This window comes from Ctenopharyngodon idella, chromosome 10, assembly GCF_019924925.1.
Source record: "Ctenopharyngodon idella isolate HZGC_01 chromosome 10, HZGC01, whole genome shotgun sequence".
NCBI lineage: Eukaryota > Metazoa > Chordata > Actinopteri > Cypriniformes > Xenocyprididae > Ctenopharyngodon > Ctenopharyngodon idella.
The window spans coordinates 49,667,550-49,691,257 of NC_067229.1; the positions used below are offsets into that span (position 1 = coordinate 49,667,550).

At 37.1% G+C, this 23,708-nt stretch overlaps 2 protein-coding genes across 3 annotated transcripts; both read right to left on the reverse strand.

The window, feature by feature from the left end:
- Window positions 1–1,942: 1,942 nt before the first annotated feature.
- Window positions 1,943–10,882, reverse strand: smad4a (SMAD family member 4a). 2 transcript variants are annotated; one of them, XM_051908352.1, is made up of 12 exons: window positions 10,585–10,882; window positions 9,425–9,760; window positions 9,146–9,320; window positions 9,026–9,055; window positions 8,562–8,771; window positions 7,995–8,120; window positions 6,212–6,319; window positions 6,084–6,134; window positions 5,827–6,010; window positions 5,574–5,742; window positions 4,814–4,952; window positions 1,943–3,376 (listed from the first exon to the last, which is right to left on the reverse strand). In XM_051908352.1, exons 2-12 carry the CDS (start codon window positions 9,662–9,664, stop codon window positions 3,165–3,167), a joined length of 1,644 nt encoding a protein of 547 aa, XP_051764312.1. In that variant the 5' UTR covers window positions 9,665–9,760; window positions 10,585–10,882; the 3' UTR covers window positions 1,943–3,164. The 2 variants fall into 2 exon arrangements, with proteins under 2 accessions (XP_051764312.1, XP_051764313.1); XM_051908353.1 differs by lacking the exon at window positions 7,995–8,120 and having other exon boundaries at window positions 10,585–10,881.
- Window positions 10,883–13,417: 2,535 nt separating this feature from the next.
- LOC127521909 (bone morphogenetic protein 10-like) lies at window positions 13,418–19,486 on the reverse strand. The gene is made up of 2 exons (XM_051911382.1): window positions 18,628–19,486; window positions 13,418–17,310 (listed from the first exon to the last, which is right to left on the reverse strand). Exons 1-2 carry the CDS (start codon window positions 18,947–18,949, stop codon window positions 16,430–16,432), a joined length of 1,203 nt encoding a protein of 400 aa, XP_051767342.1. The 5' UTR covers window positions 18,950–19,486; the 3' UTR covers window positions 13,418–16,429.
- Window positions 19,487–23,708: the final 4,222 nt, after the last annotated feature.

Genomic DNA, 23,708 nt, shown 5'->3' on the forward strand with positions numbered 1-23,708 from the left:
AAAATAATATTTTCTTTAGTTGTAATTATAATTCTGACGAAAACTAGAAGGTAAAACCCTTCATTTGTTGGCTTGACTGTACGAGGCTTTAAAGGGATTTCGCTTAAACATTCTTGCAATGACGCAAACCTTTAAACAAATATGTTTTTGCATTTTCGCTGCATGCTCAATTTGCTTAAATTTAAATGAGCTAATGCAAAACAATCACTGAATGTTTATTCACCGCTTAATCTTGTTGTGTACAAATACATACAGTAGGGATTTCCAGTTCCCAGCATGCTTTGGGACTTAACTATAGGAGAGTTAAAAATATTTTATGTTTTTGAGCAGGAAACAATGAAGGAGGAGACTTGTTCATGTTTACTGTTCTGTTAAATTGGTAAATTAGAAGAGATTCTAATAGTTATTTTGGAGTTTTGGGGATTATTAGCTTGCAGTAAGTGATTTCTGAGAAACTCTATTGATAAACCAAAACGAACACGCCCATACCCAATAGGATCACACCCCTATCTTGATAGCTCCGCCCCCAAATCCACGAACACGCTATGCAACACAGGCACCTCCCCCCTCATGAGTGGACACGCCCCTTACTGCTGATTGGCTACAAGTGTGTTTTGGCGCTCGGTCTAATCCACTTTCAACAGTTATTTAGAATTCGCTTACTGCACCTTTAAAAATAAAGGTTCTTTATCGTCATCGCTGGTTCAATGAAGAAACTTTAACATCCATGAAATCTTTTTATTGCTCAAAAGGTTCTTTATAATAAAAAAAAAAAAAGAAAAAAGATTCTTTATATATTTACAATGTTCTTCACATTAAGAAAAAAAAAGGTTGAACTGATGATCACTGAAAGGTTCTTTGGGGAACAAAAAAAGATTATTCTATCTAAAACTTATATGTTAAATTAAAAAAATAGTGTTTGTATGTTCCTGGTCTTATAGTAAATCGTTTCATAAGTTATTACAAAAAATGGTGTCACTGCGAAAACCCTCTTTTTTTAATCTTTATTTTTAATAAAGAGTGTACTTGATTGACTTACATTGTAAATTGTTGGCATTACTAAAGGGTATCTAATCGGTCATACAAAAATAAACTGAGTTTAAAATAGGCCTGAATGCAGGAGTAAAACCCCGACCATATTTTTTTTTTTTTAATGATTCATATACTCCTGAAAAGTTTTACAGTGGATAAGGTGTGTCCAATTCATAATAAAGTTATTAGATATCATAGGAATTTACTTTACTTACCTGATTAGATAATTTAGCCAGTTTCTACGAAGAAAATCCAGTCGAACTTCTTTGTCACGCGTCTGACAGAAATGGCGCGAATTACTGAGGCGACCTCAGGATAGATTAATTAGTGAGGCTTGTTAACCAAAAATGCTCAGTTCCATGATGTAGAAAAATCTCTTCAAATCTTCGTAAATTATTTCGTCAAAAGAAATTAATTTCACTCTTTCTTGAAGTCCAGCCAGTTGTAAATCGACAAACGTTTCGTAATGACGTGTTAAAGTGACAGGCCACGCCCAGTTCATGAATATTAATATAAGCATGCACGACACTGCTGACGTAGAGACGCAAGAGTAGTATTTTAATACAGAATATTCATACTAAACAGCAAAATCCATAAATTAACCATGGTTTTACTATAGTAAAAGTATAGTAACTGCTTTTGTAGAACCACAGTTTTACTACAAATACCATGGTTAAACTATGGTTAGTCGGTGTAGCAAAACCATGGTTAATTTGTGGTTACCATGGTTTAACTTTGTAGTAAAACCACGGTTAATTTTCATAAGGGTAAAAAAAAATTAAAAATATGGATTGTGATTGTTTTATGCCGATTTTATATTCAAATCTGGGAATGATTTTTCTCTCATATGTGCAAAAAGTATGTCTGTGAAAATGAATAAATGCAATATGAAATACACAAGACTTCAAAATCAATTTAATATCTTACTGTATTTGATAAACTGCTAAAAGTATGAGCTATCTGAGGAAACTTCCATTTCAGAACCTTCCTATTCCTTTTCAAACAGCGAAACGAAATCAGGCTCAATCGGTCGTGTAATCTTACTCCAGACATGCGAGGCTGACATGATTGTCTGAACTGTCACTGTATGGCATCTCAAGAGTAAGTCTGTCATTTCAAAAAGAAAAACACAAGCTCCGAATAATACTGACATCTTTTTTTTTTTCCATAATGTTCATTTCATATGGCTTTCAATGTTCACATCAAAAACACACGGTGGTTCCAGTCCATCTCGTATCAATGCATGACCGTCATTTACTGTAAGAATAACTGATATTCTCAGGCATCAGAGGGGAACGTGATGCTTGATCTAAAAAAAAAAATGAGAGATTAATGGTATAAAAGTGTTATTGGTATCATTATGAGTCAAACAGAGCCCTTTTGACCTTTAACCAGTAAATCAGCTCCATTAAACCAATAATAATCAAGGACAACCATCTTAGTACCGAGTCCAAGTCATAACCGTGTTCATGTCTGTAAAAGAGGTGCAGAATATTTTTTATTCACAGGCTGCGAAGAATAGAAACGGAAAAGAAAAAGAAACATACATGAAGTGCTAAGCATATGTACTTGGCTAAAAGAAAAGCGTTCAGAACAAAAATAAAGCCGGTGCATGTATGAATTTAGACTAACCGTTATGAGTCTTGCTATGATGGTTAACAGTGTGCAGGCGAGAAACTTGCAAATTAAAAAAATGGTCAAGTCAATTATCTTGAAGCTTATGTACACGCAACACCCCGCTGATGCGATCCAAACCGCTTTAACCCAAACACAGCAACATGAGAGAAATGAATCGCTACTTGATTTGTCAAATGTTCGGCCTGTGAGACTCTGGTAAAGGTTTGCATTAAGAGATGACGGCCAAAACAAAGTAAAAAGGAAATGAAAAAGGAAACAAATTCATTAAAACGGCTCTTGAAGACTGAACCCAATCCCAGCATGCACCTCTGCAGAGATCTTTTTCATGCAAAACTTTTTAGATGATAAATTTGGTTGGGGTCGAAGATGTTTACAGCAACACAGGCAAAAACAAAACGAGCAAATGAAACTTTTCAATGCGTATGCATCCGTCTGTTCTCTCTGCGTCATTCGCACAGTTGGGCGGCGCTGGGTTTGTCTGGTTGTACAGTGTCTCAGTCTAACGGCGTGGGGTCGGCGATGGGCATGGTGTGCAGAACTTCGTCCAGCAGCTGCAGCGCCCGGTGCAGGTGGATCTCGATCCAGCAGGGCGTCTCTTTAATGCTCTGCCGTGGGTAATCGGGACCCCAGCCCTTCACGAAACTCATGCGCAGGATGCAGAGCCGGCGGAGATCGTCCACACCGATACCAGCGGCCGCAGACAAACCTACAGGATCAATCCAAATGATGATTTATATATGAGACAAATTCAAAATGTGCTGTAAGCAGCTCTACAGAGTTTTGTTCTCTTCTGATAGTGTAGTTGAATCAATAATATTACTGAATATTAAAACTTCTTTTACATAGCGATGTTGTTTTGAAACAACTCCCATGACTATGGTAGCATCTTAAACTAAAAATGACTCTAAAAACTATGATTTAAACTTCTTTAGAGCTGAAATAATATTTGCTAAACCTCACATTTCAGCCTAATAAGTAGTATGTTTTTTTTTTTGCATTTTTGTCAACTTTTAGTCATTACTTTTAGTCAAACTGCAGTTACCAACATTAATTTTGCTAGCTAATTTTTATGTAGTCATTAGACAAAAAGTCAATTTTTCTTTCTTTAGACCAATTTAATTAAGCTTATGAGAAATTTGAATCAAGGCAACAGGATTTAAATTCTTGAAATCTGGCAACCATAAGCATGAAAGCTCGTAAAAACAGTCTGTAATGTTTTGTTTCCTCCTTTATTCGACAAAAACAAAGAGTGGTTTTGGTCAAGGTTTTAGTTTAACCACATTTCCATCACGTCTTTATTTTTGTCAACAATATTGCATAGTTATCGTTTAATGACGTTGTCGTCTCGTCATTGTCTCGTCTTAGTCATGGAAAAAAAAGGTCATCAACAAACATTTTTCGTCATAGATTTCGTTGACGAATTTAACACTTATAATTGGTCTGAACAAAAATGGCAGACAGGCAAATTCACTCTCATAGAGTCGCTTATGGAAAAGCAGAAATACAGCGGTTACCCCTGTACACAAACTTTATTAGGCATCATATGAAGGTAAGATGAAAACAAAAAGTCATTAAATGTTTTCTGAAGACAGTTCCCTTCTGATATACATTCATATATTTTCTATTATAGGCCATAACGTTTGGAACAAACTTGTTTCATGCCAGATCAGCCTCTTTGAAAACACATTTTTACTCTTTATCTTTTAAGTAAGTTATGTTTGATTGAACGTGTAAAAATGTTACGATTGAATGTGTATAGTAAAGCACTTTACTGTCGTTTTTAAATGTGCTCTATAAATAAAGGTTGAGTTAAAAAAAAACTCCTCGGATTTGTACGAATCAATGTCAGAACGGCCATGAGTTTGCAGGTATGTACGGAGCCCCTAAAGGGACATAGAGAAGGAAAAAAAAATATTTCAATGCTTTTGCGTTTCCCCGAGAAACTTTGCATTCGTTTGCAAAGAACACAATAGTTTTCAGAGCGAACGCAAGGTTTCTCAGGAGAACGCAAAAACATTGAAATATCTTTTTCCTGCCATCTCGTATTTTGTCTCTTTAGGGGCTCTGTAGACTAAATGATTGAATTTCCAAGTTTGGGAAACTTAAACTGCAGTTCTGGAGGGTAAACAGTAGGAACACTCACTGATAGCAGGTGCGATTCCTCCCACGGATCCGGGGCCAGGGATGTTTCCTGCCACCGCTGCTGCCTGTGCGGCCGCTGCTGCCTGCGCCGTCGCCGCCTGCTGCTGCATCTGCCTGTGGCACTGACGCAAATCAAACACCTGCAGGAGAGGAGAACAGATTGCATGACTGCAGTGCGAGCTCTCGTTTAGTGACGGATCAAAGCACTGGCCAATATTTGAGACTTTCGAGATCAGCATCAGCCAACAACCGTGCCCACTTGACTTTTTACCAGTGTCAGTTCAACATTGTGCATCCAAATTTTTACAAATTTATGACTTGACCTAGAGAATGAAAGTTTTACCAGATGCAGATAATCATATGCTTCACTAAGGAAGCCCTTCATTGCTAGTTCTAAAGTGATGTTTTCGAATTAGTAACAGAGGCTTGGGCTCATTTGTTTAACTGTCAACTTGAGATTTGAATCCGTGGCGGAAGGATGTAGTTCCGCGCACAAGGGTTTTTTAGGCTGTGCACCTATGACCCAATCAAAGCCGTGCTGTTATAGAACCACATCGCACTATATATTGAGTAGCAGTGTGTATCCATAGTTAACAAGGTATAGATATACATAAACTGATCAAGAAAACAGTACTGGTATTGGACTAGCATTGGTATCGGCAGATACTAAAGGTTGCAGCACTGATATCGGACATGAAGAAGTGGTATTGGGCCATCCCTAATTTTATGCCAAAATTGTTTAAATCAGACGTTACTCTAACCTTGATGTATGCGCTGGGGTAAATCTTGTGTACAGCATCGCCAGGGGCACGGCCGGCCTCCCGGTCTAAGTAGTAGCTCTGAACAAAGACGGCGTGATCGCTCAGACAGCGCACCCAAACGTCCCCTTCACCTTTACACTCCAGCTGGACGCCTTTCCCAATGTGCAGTCTGAAAACAGGCATGCAACAAATCAGATCAACTCGACTGATAATCAAATATCCGCAATAATCATGATTACTGCGACAGTGCTACCTCGCCCGTTCGATGGCCTCCGTTCTGTGGACGTTGCTGAGCTGGCCAAGGCAGAAGCGATCTCCTCCAGATGGGTCCACATAGCCGTCGACGGTCACGATCGGACAGGAGGAGGGAACTTTAAAGGTCTCTCCCACTTGAACGTCCATCTCGAAATAAGCAATGGAGCACCAGTATTCAGGAGCTGCTTGAGACGAGAAGATTGTAAGACATTCAATGATGAATGGAACAAGATCTTAAGGGAATGAAACTCTTACCAGGATGGTTGGATATCGGTGGCTGAAATGCGATTTCATTGTGAACAGGCCCTGAGGAGAAAAAAAAATTATGAGACAGTCAAGTGTGAGAAAGTCATCATATGTTCTGGTTGACGTGAGACACTCACAGTAGTGTGCCGGATGCGCCATGGGCGGATGATGCTGAAGATGGCCGTTCTGATGGTGAGGGACAGTGGGGGTGAAATTACTGTTCCTCGACCAGGTGGAAGTGGCATCTGTGGACACAAGAAGAGAGAACGCACATCTGACACCAGACCTGCTGTCATGAAGCAGACTTATTCATATCTGAATGTGCTGGATGCAGGAGATGCTGAAAAGCTTTCGGACTCTGGGTGCAGGGTATCTGCGGGGTTTTGAAATCAAATTTAAAGCTTTTCAAGACCTGCACAAATAAAATGGATACCGTATTGGGGAGGGGATGTAGGTCAATGTTTATGATGACATCCTAAACCATAAAATGACAGTAAAAACGACGATTTAAACAAATTTACATTTCAAAGAATAAAATTATAAGTCACATTTCAGCCTTTAAACCATTTTTTTTTTTTTTTTTTTAAGAAAATGGTCAAAATGATAACAGATTTATGAGTCAAAATGCATGTATGCTGCGTAAAAACATCCTTTGCATCAAAAAAACGGCAGATGCGCTGAATAAAAGTGCAAATTCACTCTCTGATGGCGATTATGGAACTGCAGAAATATAGCGGTGACCCCGGTTCCATCTGTAAACAAAGCTTTATTAGGGAAATATACGGAGGTGATATGAAAAGAAGATGCCAGAGAAACTTTCCTCACTGAAAGGCGACGAGTTGTCAGGTATCATATAAATGTAAACATTGACATAATTCATCAACTGATCAAAGCAAATGCTTGGCATAAATACGCGGTATTCATTGATTGTGAACTGCAACAGTGCCGAGTTTTTACTTGAAACATGCACATTTTTTTAAAATTAAATCATCGCCTTCTGAAATTTAATTATCACACTAAACCATTTCGTGTTTTTCCGTCCCCAAACTTACGACCACTTGAAGTAATAATTAAGACTTTTCTTACACCATTTAAGAACCCCCTGTGGTGAAAATTAAGTTTTTAATGTTGTTTATATGTCTATGTGGTGTTTTTAATATGCTTTAAAACAAACCAATTGCAAATTCATTTTCAAACTGCAGTGATCTAAATACAGTCTCAAAAACGCAGTTTGAAATCGCTGGTGTTCCTGACATCACAAACTACCCTGTAGCCAGTCACATCAAGTGGGGGCGGGCTTTAGCATATCATTACTATTCTGCGAAGCAGGGGAGTCACATGAGAAGCCAGGTTATCCCAGTTTATTTTTCTGCTGATATGAAAAATGTGGTAGATTTAGCAATATAGCGGGTGTATGATGTATACTACGATGTTATGATGAACTTTCTCCACTGACATTCTAAGATGTTCAAAACATTTCTAAGGATGCTGATTTTCAGAAGGCATCTGAGATGGTTAACGGGAACATTGTTTCTGTAACATTACCAACACAGCTGTTTGATAACGTAGTCAAGCAAAAGGCTAATCATATTAATTACTGTTATGTGTCCGATGTTGAAAAGAGCAATACCATTGTGCAGCGTTTACCTCAGTAAGTTGACCGAGTGGATCTTTGAGCTTGTGTGAGTGAATGGAGGTGGGGCTAATTAGCATATTCATAGATCTGCGTATACTAAATGAGGCAAGGGTGTAGAGTTATATTCATGAAGAAAACACATCTGAATGTGTCATTTTAGTGATCAAAGATGAGTTTAAGGGATAAAATTATTGACTGCAGAGGAGATATTTCAGACTTTTTATGGCCTTAAATTTGATCAGTTTTTAAGGACCCCTGTGGGTGGAGGTTCACTGATGGCTTACTGTGATGGTATGTGGAGGGCTGGCCTGGTGGGAAGCCATTCTGCTGTGAGCCCTGCCCTGTCCCTGATGCAATCTGCAGCAGACTCTCACTGCTATGGTTTCCTGTCAGAACACTATTGGGCTGAGCTGGGGAGAGAGGCGGCATGCACACATCAACACACACAAACCATTGAACACTAGGACTGGGCGGCAGGACCACAAGCGTGCATCACAGCACAGGAGATTTAATAATTATGGCATTGTTATATATCATAATATATAGTGACGCACCAAAATTTCAGCAACTAAAATAGACTTTGTTTGCATGTTCAAAAAAAAACTGCTGATGCGCATTCTACAGATGTTTTTTTCACATTCCACTTGGTATTTTCGCATTAGTCCATGTTTCTTTGTCATTCTAATGCAACGGCCTACTGTGGTATAAACAGTACAGCTGAATCTCTCCGGTCACACCGCCCAGCCCTATTAAACACCAATGAAGAGTATGACGCCTACACAAACGAGAAAGCTTTTCAGCATGGCCTATGCATTCAAGGATATAATAAGGAACTGTGACGTGTGTCGTACTTGTTGATCCCACCGCGATGCTGGAGAAGGCGGAGGTGGAGGCGGAGCTGCTGCCCTCTGCTGGCGGCAGCATGGCGGGCGCATTAAAAGGCTCCGGGGCCACCGGTCTGGAGGGAGGGTGTTGAATCGTCTGCATGTGTCCCTCAGTGCTGGGCAGAGACTGCTGCGATTCATAATCATATTCATCCTTCACCATCAGGCCTGATGGACCTGAAAGCAATCATATAGAGACACACATTTCATGTCAAGTCTGAAAAACATTTTACTTCCATAATGTCATATTTTAAGAAGAAAAAAGGACTTTAGAATGGTAAACAACCACATATTTATCAACATATTAGATCTGCGCATTCGGTCTTAAAGTGACAGCAGCCTAATAAACCTGCTGCTGTCTGTGTCATTAAAGTCACCATGAAATCAAAATTGACAACCGCAAAGTCTTTTTTCAAGAGAATATCACTCACCAGAGCCTGACAGTGTGAGTCCAGATAAATCTAGATTAAACGAAAACACAGGATAGATGAATTATAAATAGAAGCTGTGATGAATGAGCTTAATGCTATTAAAACAAACATCAAACTGACCTATTCCTGGGGACACCACTCTCTCGTAATGGTAGGGGTTCACACAGACGCTGTCACATTTGAGGTCAAAGGCAAACTGGCAGTACTTCACATGTTTCAGCTCGTTCTTATGAAGGTCAGGCCATCGCCATAACCGTGCATAAATGACATGTGGGAATCCTTTACGACCAGCCACCTAAACACAGACGAGAACACAAGCCATTCAGAATGACACGGAGAGAAATATTTATTTAACAACACAAATATACACAAATATGCATGTATATGATGTATTTGTACCTGCAGCCGGCCGTCTAGCGTTCTCTGTATGGTCACACATTTGCTGGGATGAGCGCCGTTAGTGGTGATGGCGGTGATGAGGGAATCCAGCTCGTCTTTCTTCTCCTTTAGTTTCTTCACCAGACTCTCAATGGCCCGTTTGGCAAAGGTCTCGCTCTCGCCGCCCTGCCTGTGACACATCAGACTGTGAACGATGCTCAGACAGGCATCGTTACTGGTGGGCGTGTTTGTGATGGACATCCTGCGCTGATTATCGGCCTCAGAGAGGCTCCCGGGTGCCGGTTAGAACTCGTTTTAGCAAGACACTGACGCCAGTGAAGGGTCCATTCACACGTCCTATGAGGAAGGATAGAGATCGAGAACAATAATGAGCTACTGAGGAGTAATAATAATTACACACACACACATATATATATATATATATATATATATATATATATATATATATAAAAATATATATATGAAAACATACATAAGCATATCAAAAATAATAATATAAAAACAAGCATAAATATATGTATATATAATGATTACATATAATATAATAAAATATATAACATGTTTTATATCTATGAACATAATTATATAAACAAATACATATATACAAATGATATATATATTAAAAAATATATAAACATAATATAAGCATCATATATTAATAATAAATAATCTAAAAAATATATAAGCATATAAATACATATTATATATATATATAGTTTATGTATATAAATATAAACTTGTGTATATTAACGTTAACATGCATTTTATGTTCTGTCAAGCTGGACACGTACCTGAAGATGTTTAAAGCAAATAAAAGCACCCAAATAAATATATAAGCAGAAAGTTATCGAAACACTGAGGACAAACATCGTGTTTACTAATAGTTTAATTGAATAAAGCGACTCACACCACAATAATCCTTCACACACTTGCTTTCATACAAAGTGCAAAGACTTACACGGGTGGAGATGTGCAGTGAACGCGTGAATGTGATGACAGTGATTTATAAACGAGCTGAAGTGAATGTAAACAACGTGAGATCTGTGTTAGCACAACATGCTACATGCTAGCTCACGAGAAGCGCTTACTTCAGACTTTAACTTCTGCTGTAGAGCAATAAAACACATTTAAATGTCAAAGTGAGTGTTTAAATATCATACCTGTTCTGTCTCCTGTGAATGAATGTCTTTTTTTGTCCACTTTTGGTGTGAATCTTGTTAGCGGCTACCGCGCGTAACACACTTCAGCCGGACGGGTCTCTAAAACGATTTAAAGCGACGACACGAGTTCTTCATTTGAGTGATAACCCTGTTAGACTGGGATTTGGCACTGTATTTTATTAACAACAGGATGAAAAGTCAGTGAGCGCGACGAAAACAAACAATGTTGGCGCGATGGTCTCGACGCACCATCTCACGCCCAGCTGCGCAATATGGCGAACAGCGCATGCGCACTGCACTGAGTGTCTGTGCTTCAAAACACACTAAGCTGACTATAGTGTTTATGTTTTGGGCATCACAGTCACATTCAGTTCAACACGTGTCTCTTCTAGAGCAATCGGAAGGTTCAACTGAACATTTTTAATCAAAATCTCCCCAGATCAAATGAACCACCGATCATTCCACTCTTAATTCCATGTGGAATAACTGTGACGAGAAAATAAGAATGTGTAGTTCACTTTGCAAAATAAATAAATAAATAAATAAATAAGTATAACTTAAAAATTTATATTTATATGTAATACTTGAAACAATTGTATTAATGTTGTATTTATTTATGAATGTATTTAAGTTTTGGGAAATGCCTTATGTAACTGGATGAATAGATGGATGGATGGATGCATGAATGTATGATGATAAACTGATGGATGGATGGATAAACTGATGATGCATGGATGGATGGATAAACTGATGATGCATGGATGGATGGATGGATGAATGAATGGATGATGACAAACGGATGGATGGATAAACTGATGATCCATGGATGGATGGATGAATGAATGGATGATGATAAACTGATGGATGGATGGATGGATGGATGGATGCATTCATGGATGGATAAACTGATGATGCATGGATGGATGGATGGATGGATGAATGAATGAATGATGATAAACTGATGAATGGATGGATGATGGATGGATAAACTGATGGATGGATGGATGGATGGATAAATAAACTGATGGATGCATGCATGGATGGATGGATGAATGAATGGATGATGATAAACTGATGGATGCATGGGTAAATAAACTGATGGATGCATGGATGGATGGATGATGGATAAACTGATGGATGGATGCATGGATGGATAAACTGATGGATGGATGGATGATGATAAATTGATGGATGGATGGATGCATTCATGGATGGATGAATGAATGGATGATGATAAACTGATGAATGGATGGATGATGGACTGATGGATGGATGGATGGATAAACTGATGGATGGATGGATGCATGCATGGATGGATGGATAAACTGATGATGCATGGATGGATGGATGGCTGGATAAATAAACTGATGGATGCATGCATGGATGGATGGATGGATGAATGAATGGATGATGATAAACTGATGGATGGATGGGTAAATAAACTGATGGATGCATGGATGGATGGATGATGGATAAACTGATGGATGGATGCATGGATGGATAAACTGATGGATGGATAGATGATGATAAACTGATGGATGGATGGATGCATTCATGGATGGATGAATGAATGGATGATGATAAACTGATGAATGGATGGATGATGGACTGATGGATGGATGGATGATGATAAACTGATGGATGGATGGATGGATGGATGCATGCATGGATGGATGGATAAACTGATGATGCATGGATGGATGAATGAATGAATGGATGAATGAATGGATGATGATAAACTGATGAATGGATGGATGATGGACTGATGGATGGATAAACTGATGATCCATGGATGGATGGATGAATGAATGGATGATGATAAACTGATGGATGGATGGATGATGGACTGATGGATGGATAAACTGATGGATGGATAAACTGATGGATGGATGGATAAACTGATGATCCATGGATGGATGGATGAATGAATGGATGATGATAAACTGATGGATGGATGGATGGATCAACTGATGGATGTGTAACGGACGTAGGTGGGTAAATGCGGTGCGTGTAAACCTCACTCCCCTGATCTCTAGAGGTTGCAGCCTTTAGCCTCCTCGTTAGAGTGTCCGACTCCCACGCCGGAGACCCGGGTTCGAGGCCCGCACAGAGGACCTGGGTGAGGGGCTACATATGCATGGATGGATGGACAAACTGATGGATGCAGGGATTGATGGATGGGTGGATTGATAAACTGATGGATGCATGAATGGATGGATGGATGGATGATACAGTAGACAGAAAGACACAGATGATAGATAGATAGAATGACCAGTAGATGGATAAATGTATGAATGGATGGATTGATAGTCAGTCACCTCTGATAACAGATTACTCTAAATTGTAATGTAGACACATGGTTTTCTGTAAAACTGCTTTGAAACAATATGTATTGTGAAAAGCACTGTATAAATAAATGTGAATTGAACTGATATATGATACAGTAGATAAACAGACAGATGGATTAGATAGATTAAACCTAGTAGTGAAAGGGACGCTTATTAGAATTATAATGAAAAGAAGTGTAGGTGTAATAAGCTACGGCTTCAGCCTACACCTTGTTTCAGTCAATATGTATAATTAAATATTTATTATGGAAAATTGTGTAGGAGGCCCAAAATAAGTCCTGTTGAAGATATTCTCCATACTGCGTGTGTTTTCCGAGCAGTGCCGAGGAATGATCTCCAGTCGTGTGTTCTGTATATCAGTAGTGTAGTGTACGGCTGATACGCCTCCTTATCTCCACTCATAAAGGTCTTTACATTGAAACACTTAGTGCTTCAGATACGACGTCCAATCTAAACAGACACCTTCACAGAGACCCGAGAGAATGTTTGCTGGAGTGAGTATCTACAGGTTTATTCACATCACACACACAAAGAGTACTGTAATTTTGTACATTATCCGTTCATTTTCTTTAACCCAAACAATCTTAAAGATAAAGGTTCATTATTGGCATCTGTGCTTCCATGGAACTTTTGCATTGCACAAATGCTTCTTAATAGTGGTTCTTTAAACTTTAATCTTTTAAGAATCAATCACTCTGTGAAAAACTCCTTTTGGAACCTTTATTTTTAAGAGTGTAAAACACAATGCAGTGTGTAATTCAAAATATGGGTAAAACACGTGATCAATAACAGAAAAAAATCCTTCATATTCACAGAACACTCTTAGAATAAAAGTTCAATGGGGTTCTATATAGAACTCTAGGGTTCTTGATTCAATTTTAAAGAACCCTTTAAGCCGAAAAGTTTCTATATATGGAGAAATGTCTAATACATGTTGAACAGGTTATTTCAATTTTTTCTAGTGATAAAGTGTTAAAATGTAATAGAACCCTTAAAGGTTCCATACAGAACGGTTTCTTCTATGAGTGCCCTATAGTTCACACTGGCCCAACAGACGGGCGTCACAGCATTAATGGCAAGCGGAAGCGAAGGCATCGTTGGAGACTGTTGCTGTTGGCGCTCAGGAATCTGACGGCTCTCGCGTCCAACGACACACCACTTGGAATGAGGTCTCATCCTGAGTGAGGGGTCGTACACTTCTCGATTTTTGACACCTCCTTATCACAGCTGTGTGGAAGAGAACGTGTTTGTGGCTCGCACGGCATGTGGCCGTCAGGGGCGACAGAATATCCGCACTCAGAGGAAGAACGTTTGGGTTAAAATCAGGGCTTGACATTAACACCTGCCATATGCGGGTGTATTTCAGCAGGCCAGTCACTCCAACTAGCCACTTTGGCGGGTTGAATTTTATATATAATATACACATTTTTCAATTGTAGTCTTTAAAAAAGGCATCTGAAATAATAAACTAAGTGCAATGTAGTGTTGTCAAAAATACAGATTTTTCGATACATATTGATACTGAAATATCTGAAACGCTTCCAATACTCATTTTCCACAGAACAGATACACAATACCAGCTGCGCTTTCTCACTCTCTCGTCTCTCCGACAGTGAGTCGACACACAAACCTGCCTCGTTTCATTTGCTCCGGATGAATATTGCTAGTGTTTCAGGGCTTAAATTTCGGCGTGGGATTGCGCATAATTTTACTCATTCCCACAGATTTTGTTCTCACACTCAAAGTGAGCGCACATAAAGCCGCTTCTCAGTACTAAATTGAGTTCTTTTTCACTGCTTATTGTGCGTAAACAGTCAAATACACACAAAATAATGTCAAAATGCCGGTCTTGGTGAGTATTCACGTAAACACAGTCAGTTATGTTTGAAGTTGAGAAAAACTCATGTGTAACAGTATAATGGATCCGTGCGTCAGGTCTTAAAGTGACAGCAGCCTAATATACCTGCTGCCAAATTATGATATAATATTAAAGATATCTATATGTCAGTTTTCCCCAATGTATTGATGTCCAAATTGTGGCTAGTAACTTTGGAAAACCACTAGCTACAGTGGCTGGTGAGCAAAAAAGTTAATGTCAAGCCCTGGTTACAATCAATGTTATTTGACTGTGTGCAACTGAAATTATGCAGAATGAGCTCTGATAAATAGATGCTCACTCTTAAAAAAATAAAGGTTCTTTATCGGCATTGATTGTTCCATGAAAATCCTTTAACATCGGTGGAAACTTTTCATTGCACAAAAGGTTCTTTAGAGTGGAAAAAGGTTCTTCAAACTAAAAAAAAATGGTTCTTTTAAGAACAGATGACTGAAAGGTTCTTTGAAGAAACATTTTTGGTTCCCCAATGGCATCACTGTGAAAAAACTTTATTTTTAAAACTTTATAGTTTTTTTTGTATTAGAAGTTTTTTGAAATCTTATGTTTGAATATGCAAATGATGCATTATCTAATTAAATATGCATTCATTTGCATACATTTCCAGAAAATCAGATAAAGCCGGGTTCAAATTTCTTGTTTAGTTTTGTTGGCATATTAGAGTTAAAGGTTTTTATAGAGGGAATTTTGGATTTCTCTTTTAATCACTCCAAAAGCCAGGGGAAAAAAAAAACAAAACATTTTCACTGTTTTTTTTAGAAATGAAATGTTATATAAATCAGGTAAATTATACAATATGAACAAACCCCTCAGTAAAAACCTTCAGAATATAGATAGGAATAAAACTGTAAATTTTGGTGTGTGTAAGTGCTGCTGAAGTGCAGAAAAAACTCTTTAAAGATATGCATTGTACCTACAGACCAAATAGATAAAGTGCAATAAAATAAACACTTAAAAGTGTAGTTTGGATGTTGAATTTATACAATATGAACAAACCCCTCAGTAAAAACCTTTAGAATATAGATAGGAATAAAACTGTAAATTTTGGTGTATGTAAGTGCTGCTGAAGTGGAGAAAAAACTTTTGAATTGAATCTACCGACGCAAATAAATAAAGTGCAATAAATTTTTTTTTTAAAAAAACACTTAAAAGTGTAGCTTGGATGTTTTCTTCCACTATTTTGAAACAATACATTATGTAAAGTTCAAAATCTCAAAATTGATGCATGAAAAAACAATGTTTTTGCTTGTTCTTGCAGATAGAAGCGATCAGATCAAGCAGCATAACACTGTTATTTCAGCAGGTTTATTTTGAACTTCTCTCATTATAAATGATTAAACACCCAAAAGCAGTGTGTTATATATTACAGCAGGGTGCGCAATAGAAAACTGACTAATTTACAACAAGTAAATATACATGAGGCCTAAATAAAACGCAGTTAGAGGCGCCTGGATGTTCAGTTCACGAAGCAGCATGTGTGAAACTACTGACATCCTATGTTAATTAATGAGATGCAAGATGATTCACATCCGGTTTGTGATTTGATGTAGGCGCTTGTTTTATACACTAAACAGTCTTTTCCGGAGATTTCTTGTTTTTTGGACTATCTGCATCCACATTCCTTGACCACCATCCCCTCGTATTTATTATTTAAAACCACAACGCCGTTTTCGTTCTCATACAGGAGGGATATTGGTTTTAACTCAGTTGGCACACAGCAAGCCCGCGAGGCCCTCTGAGGACTCTTGAGATTGAGCAGCGTTTGGATGATGGCGTGTTGGGTCGGCGTCACTTCCCGAGCTAAAGGATAATTGCACACGCCGCGGCAGGTGAACGCATGATAACCAGATGGCGCCAGGATGAAGGCGTCCCAGCCTATATCCTTAAAATCAACATACATCTCGGCTTTTTTGCAGCCCTCCACTTTAGCGCTGCGCCGGACTCTTGAGCCGTCCTCGTAGATCTCGTTTGAGTGCATCTGCTCCTCTTCATCTGTCCACAGTTCGTTGTCCTCTTCGATCATGTGACGGTCTTCACTCTGATCATCTGAGAAGACGATCAGCGCCGGCTCGTGTTTTCCATCAGGATTCCTGTCGATGTCCAGGTCTGCGTATTGCCGCTCGTTCGTATTCCTAAACGCGTTCAGATTTTCAATACGAACCTCCAGCCTGGGGGTCACAATACTGACCTTCTGCCAATGCTGGACAGCGTTCGTCATATCAAAGACTTCCCATCCGCTGTCCTCACGATGGACGTGCTTCGACGCCAGCGCGTCTCTCTCACCTGTCCCGTAGCGTCCGCCCCGCAACATGTCAAATATGGTCACCTTCCATCCCGCTCCGATACGCTGACGCGAGTCTCTCTTGAGAAGCACGTGAAGACGCAGCTCAGCGCTGATGACACGCTCGTGTTGCGGCACAGAGACGTTGAACAGGAGACGGTGCGTCCGCAGGCTCTTGCTCGTCACACCGTGTGAGGTGTGGTCTGTAAATCAGAGAGCAAAGACATGTTTCATTTCGCAAAGATATAACTTTAAATGAATTTTATTTTAAAACATGACTTGATTTATCAGATGTCAATCTGTTATGTGTGTGTTAAGAAACAAACAGGCATCACTTATGACCAGGAGAAAAGATTTTTAATTTAAAGAATGGTTAAACGATAATAATACTAATACTAATAATAAATATTATTAAAATAATAATTGTTTTAATTGTAAAAAACATCAATGACAGTAATATTATAATACTAATATAAAATAATATTAAAATAATAATTAACATTTTCAATTTTAAATAATAATAAATATTATTAAAATAATAATCAGTTTAATTGTAAAACATTAATGACAATATTATATTATTATTATTATTATATAAAATAATATTATAACAATAAACATTTTTCATTTTAAATAATAAGAAATAATATAGTTATTAAAATAATACTAATAATATAAATAATAATAATTTTTATTTTTTTATTTAAATAATAATAATCAGTAACACTTTACAATAAAGTTTCATTAGTTAACATTAACTAAGAACTAACAATAATTCTACTACATTTATTAATCTTATGTTAATTTCAACATTTACTAATACATTATTAAAATTAAAAGTTGTATTTGTTAACATTAGTTAATGCACTGTGAACATGAACGACTGTAACCAACATTAACAAAGATTAATACTGTAACAAATGTTTTGCTCATTGTTAGTTCTTCTTAGTTAATACATTAATTTATGTTAACAAATGAGACCTTATTGTGAAGTGTTATTTATTAAAAAATAATATAAAAATACTAATATAAAACAATATTAAAATAATGATCAATTTTAATTTTTAAATTTAAGTATGGTTCAATAATTCTAATAATAATAATTTTAAATAATGATCATTTCAAATTATAAATTGTAATTTCATAAGAATAATCTAGTAATAAATCTAGAATAATGATCTTGGTTCAAACTCAAGACACAATATATGCACAATAGGCAACAATGTTCAACAATTAAGAAATACAGTTGATGAACTCTGTAACATTGAGTTATTGAACTGATCTGACTAATCGTCTTCTGTAGAGCTGCTTAGAGCCGAACTGAATGTTTCATAATTGGTGAATTTCGTTATTTTATTGTTTATTAATGTGAAGATGATTCAAAACAATATGTATTATATAAAGCACAATATAAATAAATGTGACTTGACAAACTACAAAACAAACAGGTGGCTTTTTGTTATCAATATTCATGTTCATGAACATAACATGATTAACTGAGCTGAAGTGCACCTCGTTACCTTCATTTCTGAAACTTCGCACAATGTTGGCTGCCGGCGAGGCGCTGCGGTCGTTGGCGAATTGGTTGTAAAGTTCCAGCATGTATTCCGGCGGCTCCGTGCGGCTGGAGCGGGGCCTTGTCCGGGGCCCCTGATCGGTCAAGTTCAACATGTGAAGGAACTGACCCAGAACCTCCTGCATGTCCACGTTATCCCGCTCTTCTGGAGGTGGAATTGGACTGCAGTGACCCCATGACAGCAGCAGGACACAGAGACTCAGGACTCGAGAAAGCACAGAAAGAGCCATTAGATATGAATTGTAAGGACGAGGATGATGTGACATAAGATCCTGGTTTCAGACACCTGCCGTGTTTGTGCCCGTCCGGTCTTCTCCCTTCTGCCTTGACAGGTTGATGTGGTGCGAGAAGAAAAACAGCCTTGTCCTTGTGGATCTTGTGATCGTGTATAGAGGGCAGGACTACGTTGTCGACCCGCTTGTGCTGACAAGTTTGGAGATGTTGCCACTTGGTCTGTGGGCCTTTGCTGAGGGCCACTGGGTTCCTCACACTTCCTGTATCTTCTTTCCATGCATGCCTTTCTCAGACGTTTAGCTCAAACATATATACGCTCTGACCAACAAATACATTCACATTTACGTTGAGCAAACGCTCTTATACACACAAGGCTCCAAAAAGGGGGTTTTCACAGCGATTGCCATATAAGAACCGGGTCCCTTTTTTGTCTTTTTCAGTTTTGTTTATTTGATCATTTTGCCTGTGTTAATGCCAACAGCATCAATTTTGGCACAAATGTGTATTTTTAGTAGAATTTTAATATTTCACCCTCATTTCCTTTAATAAATCTATTTTACACTATTAACACAAAATAGTTCCACTCACGACCTTAAGGACGAAAATGTATGGAAGCTTGTTTCCACCATGAAATAAAAAATAAAAAAAAGTTAATTGCAACTTTCTATCTAAAATTTTTTCTCACAATTGTGAGATATAAACTCACAATTACGTGTTATAAAGTCAGAATATAGGCCCAGTTTCACAGACAGGGTTTAGCCTAAGCCAGGATTAGGCCTTAATTAGGATTTTTAAGTAGCTTTTATAAACGTACACTAGAAGAAAACATTACTGGTGTGCATCTTGAGACAAAACAATGGCTCTGACGTATTTTAAGATCTGTCAGTACAAGTTACTTTCAGCTAAAACAGCTCAAACATGCATTTTAGTCTGCGACTAGCTTAAGCCTTGTCTGCGAAACCAGGGATAAAGTCAGAATTGCGAGTTATGAAGTCAGAATTGTGATACATAAACTCGCAATTGTGTTATAATGTGCAATTGTGAGGGAAAAAAGACTGATGTTTTTTCTCAGAATTGCAAGTTTATATCACACAATTCCGAGTTTATAACTCACAATTGTGAGTTTATATCTCACAATTCTGAGAAAAAAAGTCAGAATTGTGAGTTATAAAGTCAGAATTGTGTGATAAAAACTCGCAATTGCAAGAAAAAGTTAGAATTGCGACATATCACACAATACAGACTTTATATCACACTATAAAATGATGCAGTCTTTATTAATATGCTTTCATTCTGTTGGCAAACTTTTACTATTTTTTTAGCAGATGTTGCCATTTTCTCAGGTTTGGCTAATAAAGCAAATACTCGCTTTATTCCTGTCTTCTGCTTTTGCATAATATAGAGCTAATTGGATAAATTATGCAGCTATAATTGTGTGGGTGTGTTGGTGTGGATGTCAGAGTGTGGTTTGTATGTGTGTAATAAAAAATTGTGTGTGTGTGTGTAATATTTGAGAGAGAAAAACTCTACTGCAAATCACAAATCCAATGGCTATCTAATGAGGAAAATTTTGTACTGCGCCCAAACAAAATCTTACTGAAAGCTCATTTTTTGAGATATCAACCTCAAATTTGTTTAGATTTATGGATATTTTTTTTTTTTTTTTTTAGCAACTTTTGCATTCAACATGTTTTATAAAATATATATTTTATATAAAAATTAGCTTTCATAATTTAAAACCTCTATAATTTTTTTTGTTTCACTTTTTTAAAAACTTTTTAAAACAATAATCTACCAAAGGGTCTTCTTAAAATGAGACCAAACTTAAGTCTGACAGTTTTTTGACATGGACATTTTTATCCTCTAAGGACCTCAAAGTAACTTTTTTAATTGATGCATAAGGGTTAAAGAACCTTTCAGTGATTTTTTTTTTTTTTTTTAGCATGAAGAAGATTTTAATAATCTTAAGAGCCTTTTTGTGCATTTGAAAGGTTCCATGGATGTTAAAGGTTCTTCATTGAACCTTCGATGCCAATAAAGAACCTTTATTTTTATTTTTTAAGACATACAGAAAGTGCTTTAGCTTCTCGTATGAGACGGATGCGATCAACAGATGACAAACACGTCACTATCTGCAAGAAAAAGTGATTCCTGTACATATACAAATAAATACTAGGAAAACCAGATGCAAATACAAATAAATGCAACACAAAAAAAAAGAAGTAAGGGTTGGGACTCTTGAACGTACTGTATGTTCTTCCCCAAAAATGGATGGAAATTTTTTTGCTACTAAATCTGTAGCATCACATCACAGCAAAACAAGACATTCAATCTGAATTTAATGTTAACTATTAACTTTTATGAGCCGGTTCCTTTTAACAAATTAGTGAAAATAATTTGGAAAACATCTGCAAACTTGGTTTATTTGTACTTTATTACAGTAAAGCTGCTTTGAAACATACAGCAAATAAATGACAAGCTACAAAAATAGTTTAAAAAAACAGCAGTGTTACAAAACAACCACTAGGCGTCAGTGTAAAGTCATGCAATGTGATGCAGGTTTACTGCAAGACTATTCTTTTAATAATATTATCAGTTTGATGAGATGATGTGTATTCAAGAGAGTTTTAAAGAGCACAATAAGGGCTAATTAAGGGCTGGATTGCTGTGATTGGAAAATCATAACCAGCTCGCACATTAGCACAATTTTTTTCCTGATGCTTGATTTGAACGCTTGATTAAGCCTCCCTGCAGGTGGCTGATAGCGGCATTTATTGTGCTTTTCTGTCACTTCTTTCTGTATTCTGTACAGCGTCAGAGACACACGGTATAGACGCATTCATCCGCAACAGCCGTGCAGTGATAACCATGGAGTGGTTTTGAAATAAGTTGCAAAATTTACGCCACGACGGAAAAACAGTGATGCCAATTATCTCAGCGGGGAGTGTTTAATCGCAGGATTGACAGCAATACACCGCTGACTTTACAGCCTTTTATTCAGACTCCAGCTGTGCTGCTCCTGACAGCCCGAGAGATTCTCCAACATCCAGCTAAAGCTATAGATAGACAGACAGAGTCGCTGGGAAGGAAAACAAAGGGTTCCGTCAGGAGCTTCATGTAGAGAACCTTATAGGGTTTCCCATTATGAGATCATTTTATGGATTTTGTTACTTTAATTAAATTTTATGAAATAAACAGCCTGTAAACATACTTTATCAGCAGAAAATGATTTAAATAACCTGTAAAACATGTAAGTATTACTGTATATAGAACCTTTTTGGCATAAAGCGTTCTTTAAAATTGAGTCAAGAACCCTAGAGTTCTATGGAAGAGTTAGTGTTTTACCCAAAAATGAAAATTCTGGCATTGTTTACTCTCGCGCTCATGTCGCTCCAAACCTGTTTGGTGTCATTCTTCTGTGAAACACAAATGGAGACATTTTGAAGAAACTTTTCAATGCAACAAACTTAAACTTTGTGAGTTTTGAACTTTTGCAATCAAAATTTCTTTAGGCCTAAATGAATTAAAATTAATGAAACCCAACCCTTAATCTTTCCATCTATCTGAATTACACAGTTTTAAGATAAACTTATTTGTCAGACATACGTAAATGAAACTGGTCAGATTTCTGCGCTCAGAAAAAAATCATGGTATAGTTTATTATCAACTATTTGCATCTCTTTGATTGAGCTCAAAAATAGTTTTCAAAATGCATTTATTCAAATCAGCATAAATCTGTTTGTTGTGAAAACAATTACAGCAATAACATTTATTTAGTTAAAAAGCATGAACATGGTTAAAATATGGCTACACTGTAAAAAAAAAAAAAAAAAAATTGTCAAATCAATTTAAATAATGTGGTTCAGATAACATAATATTTCAAGTTTCTGTTGATTAAATCAGTCACCTTCATTGTATTAACTCACATTTTTAATTTCAATGAACTCAGAATTTAAAGGCAACCAGGTAACTTACTTTTTTTAAGTTAAACCAACAATTCTTTTTTACAGTGTAGCTGTGGAACAGGCAATATTCAATTAGTAAAAATGTACGAGACTGAAACAAATTGGATTTATTGATGATAAATATATACTTATTGTGTAAAACATTCAGTTTATTACAAAAATCTGAACGGTTTCATTCATGAATGACTGACAAATATGCATCACTTTAAGTTTATTAGTTATTTTATATTAAAACTGTAATTTTATATGTAATATAATCTCATAAGTTCCATGTTAAAACAAAACAGCACACAGGTTTTAGTATGACATAAGTGTTGAGTAAATTATTTTCAATTTGGGGTGAACACTTCCTTAAGTATAATAATAATTGCTGATGATAGTGTCTTTCTGCCTTCTGACTCACGTCTTGTTTGTCAAAAATAAAGCCCATAAACCAGTTTATCGTGACCTGAGCCAAATGGATGGTTCTTCAGACTTTGATTTGTGCAATCATATGATTACAGCTGCATGAGTCCATCAGACACAGCCGTGTCTATCTACCGACCGCTAACAGCACATTCTGTCTTTCAGCAATGAGCGATTAACCCTGTAAAGCCTGATATATGAAATAATAGTCTGAAAAATCTACCTTTAATGAAAGGTGTTTTATGTTGAATATCATATTTGATCCATCAGGCTTTTATGGCTCATATAGTCTGATATAGTGAGAATATGGAGGAAAAAACAGCTCAGTTTTATTCAGAAGCCCAAACTGAGCAAAAATATGCATCTTTCTAACAGTATAGCAGATACTTACATAAAATGCATATAATGCATATATGCAATA

Excerpts from the sequence above, each read along its gene's own strand:
- smad4a (XM_051908352.1), bottom strand. The coding sequence starts at position 9,664 with ATGTCCATCACAAACACGCCCACCAGTAACGATGCCTGTCTGAGCATC. Across the intron at positions 9,321-9,424 it reads CGCTAGACGGCCGGCTGCAG|GTGGCTGGTCGTAAAGGATT; the intron begins GTACAAATACAT and ends GTCTGTGTTTAG. Across the intron at positions 3,377-4,813 it reads AGGAATCGCACCTGCTATCA|GTTTGTCTGCGGCCGCTGGT; the intron begins GTGAGTGTTCCT and ends TTGATCCTGTAG.
- LOC127521909 (XM_051911382.1), bottom strand. The coding sequence starts at position 18,949 with ATGTCACATCATCCTCGTCCTTACAATTCATATCTAATGGCTCTTTCT. Across the intron at positions 17,311-18,627 it reads GCGAAGTTTCAGAAATGAAG|ACCACACCTCACACGGTGTG; the intron begins GTAACGAGGTGC and ends TCTGATTTACAG.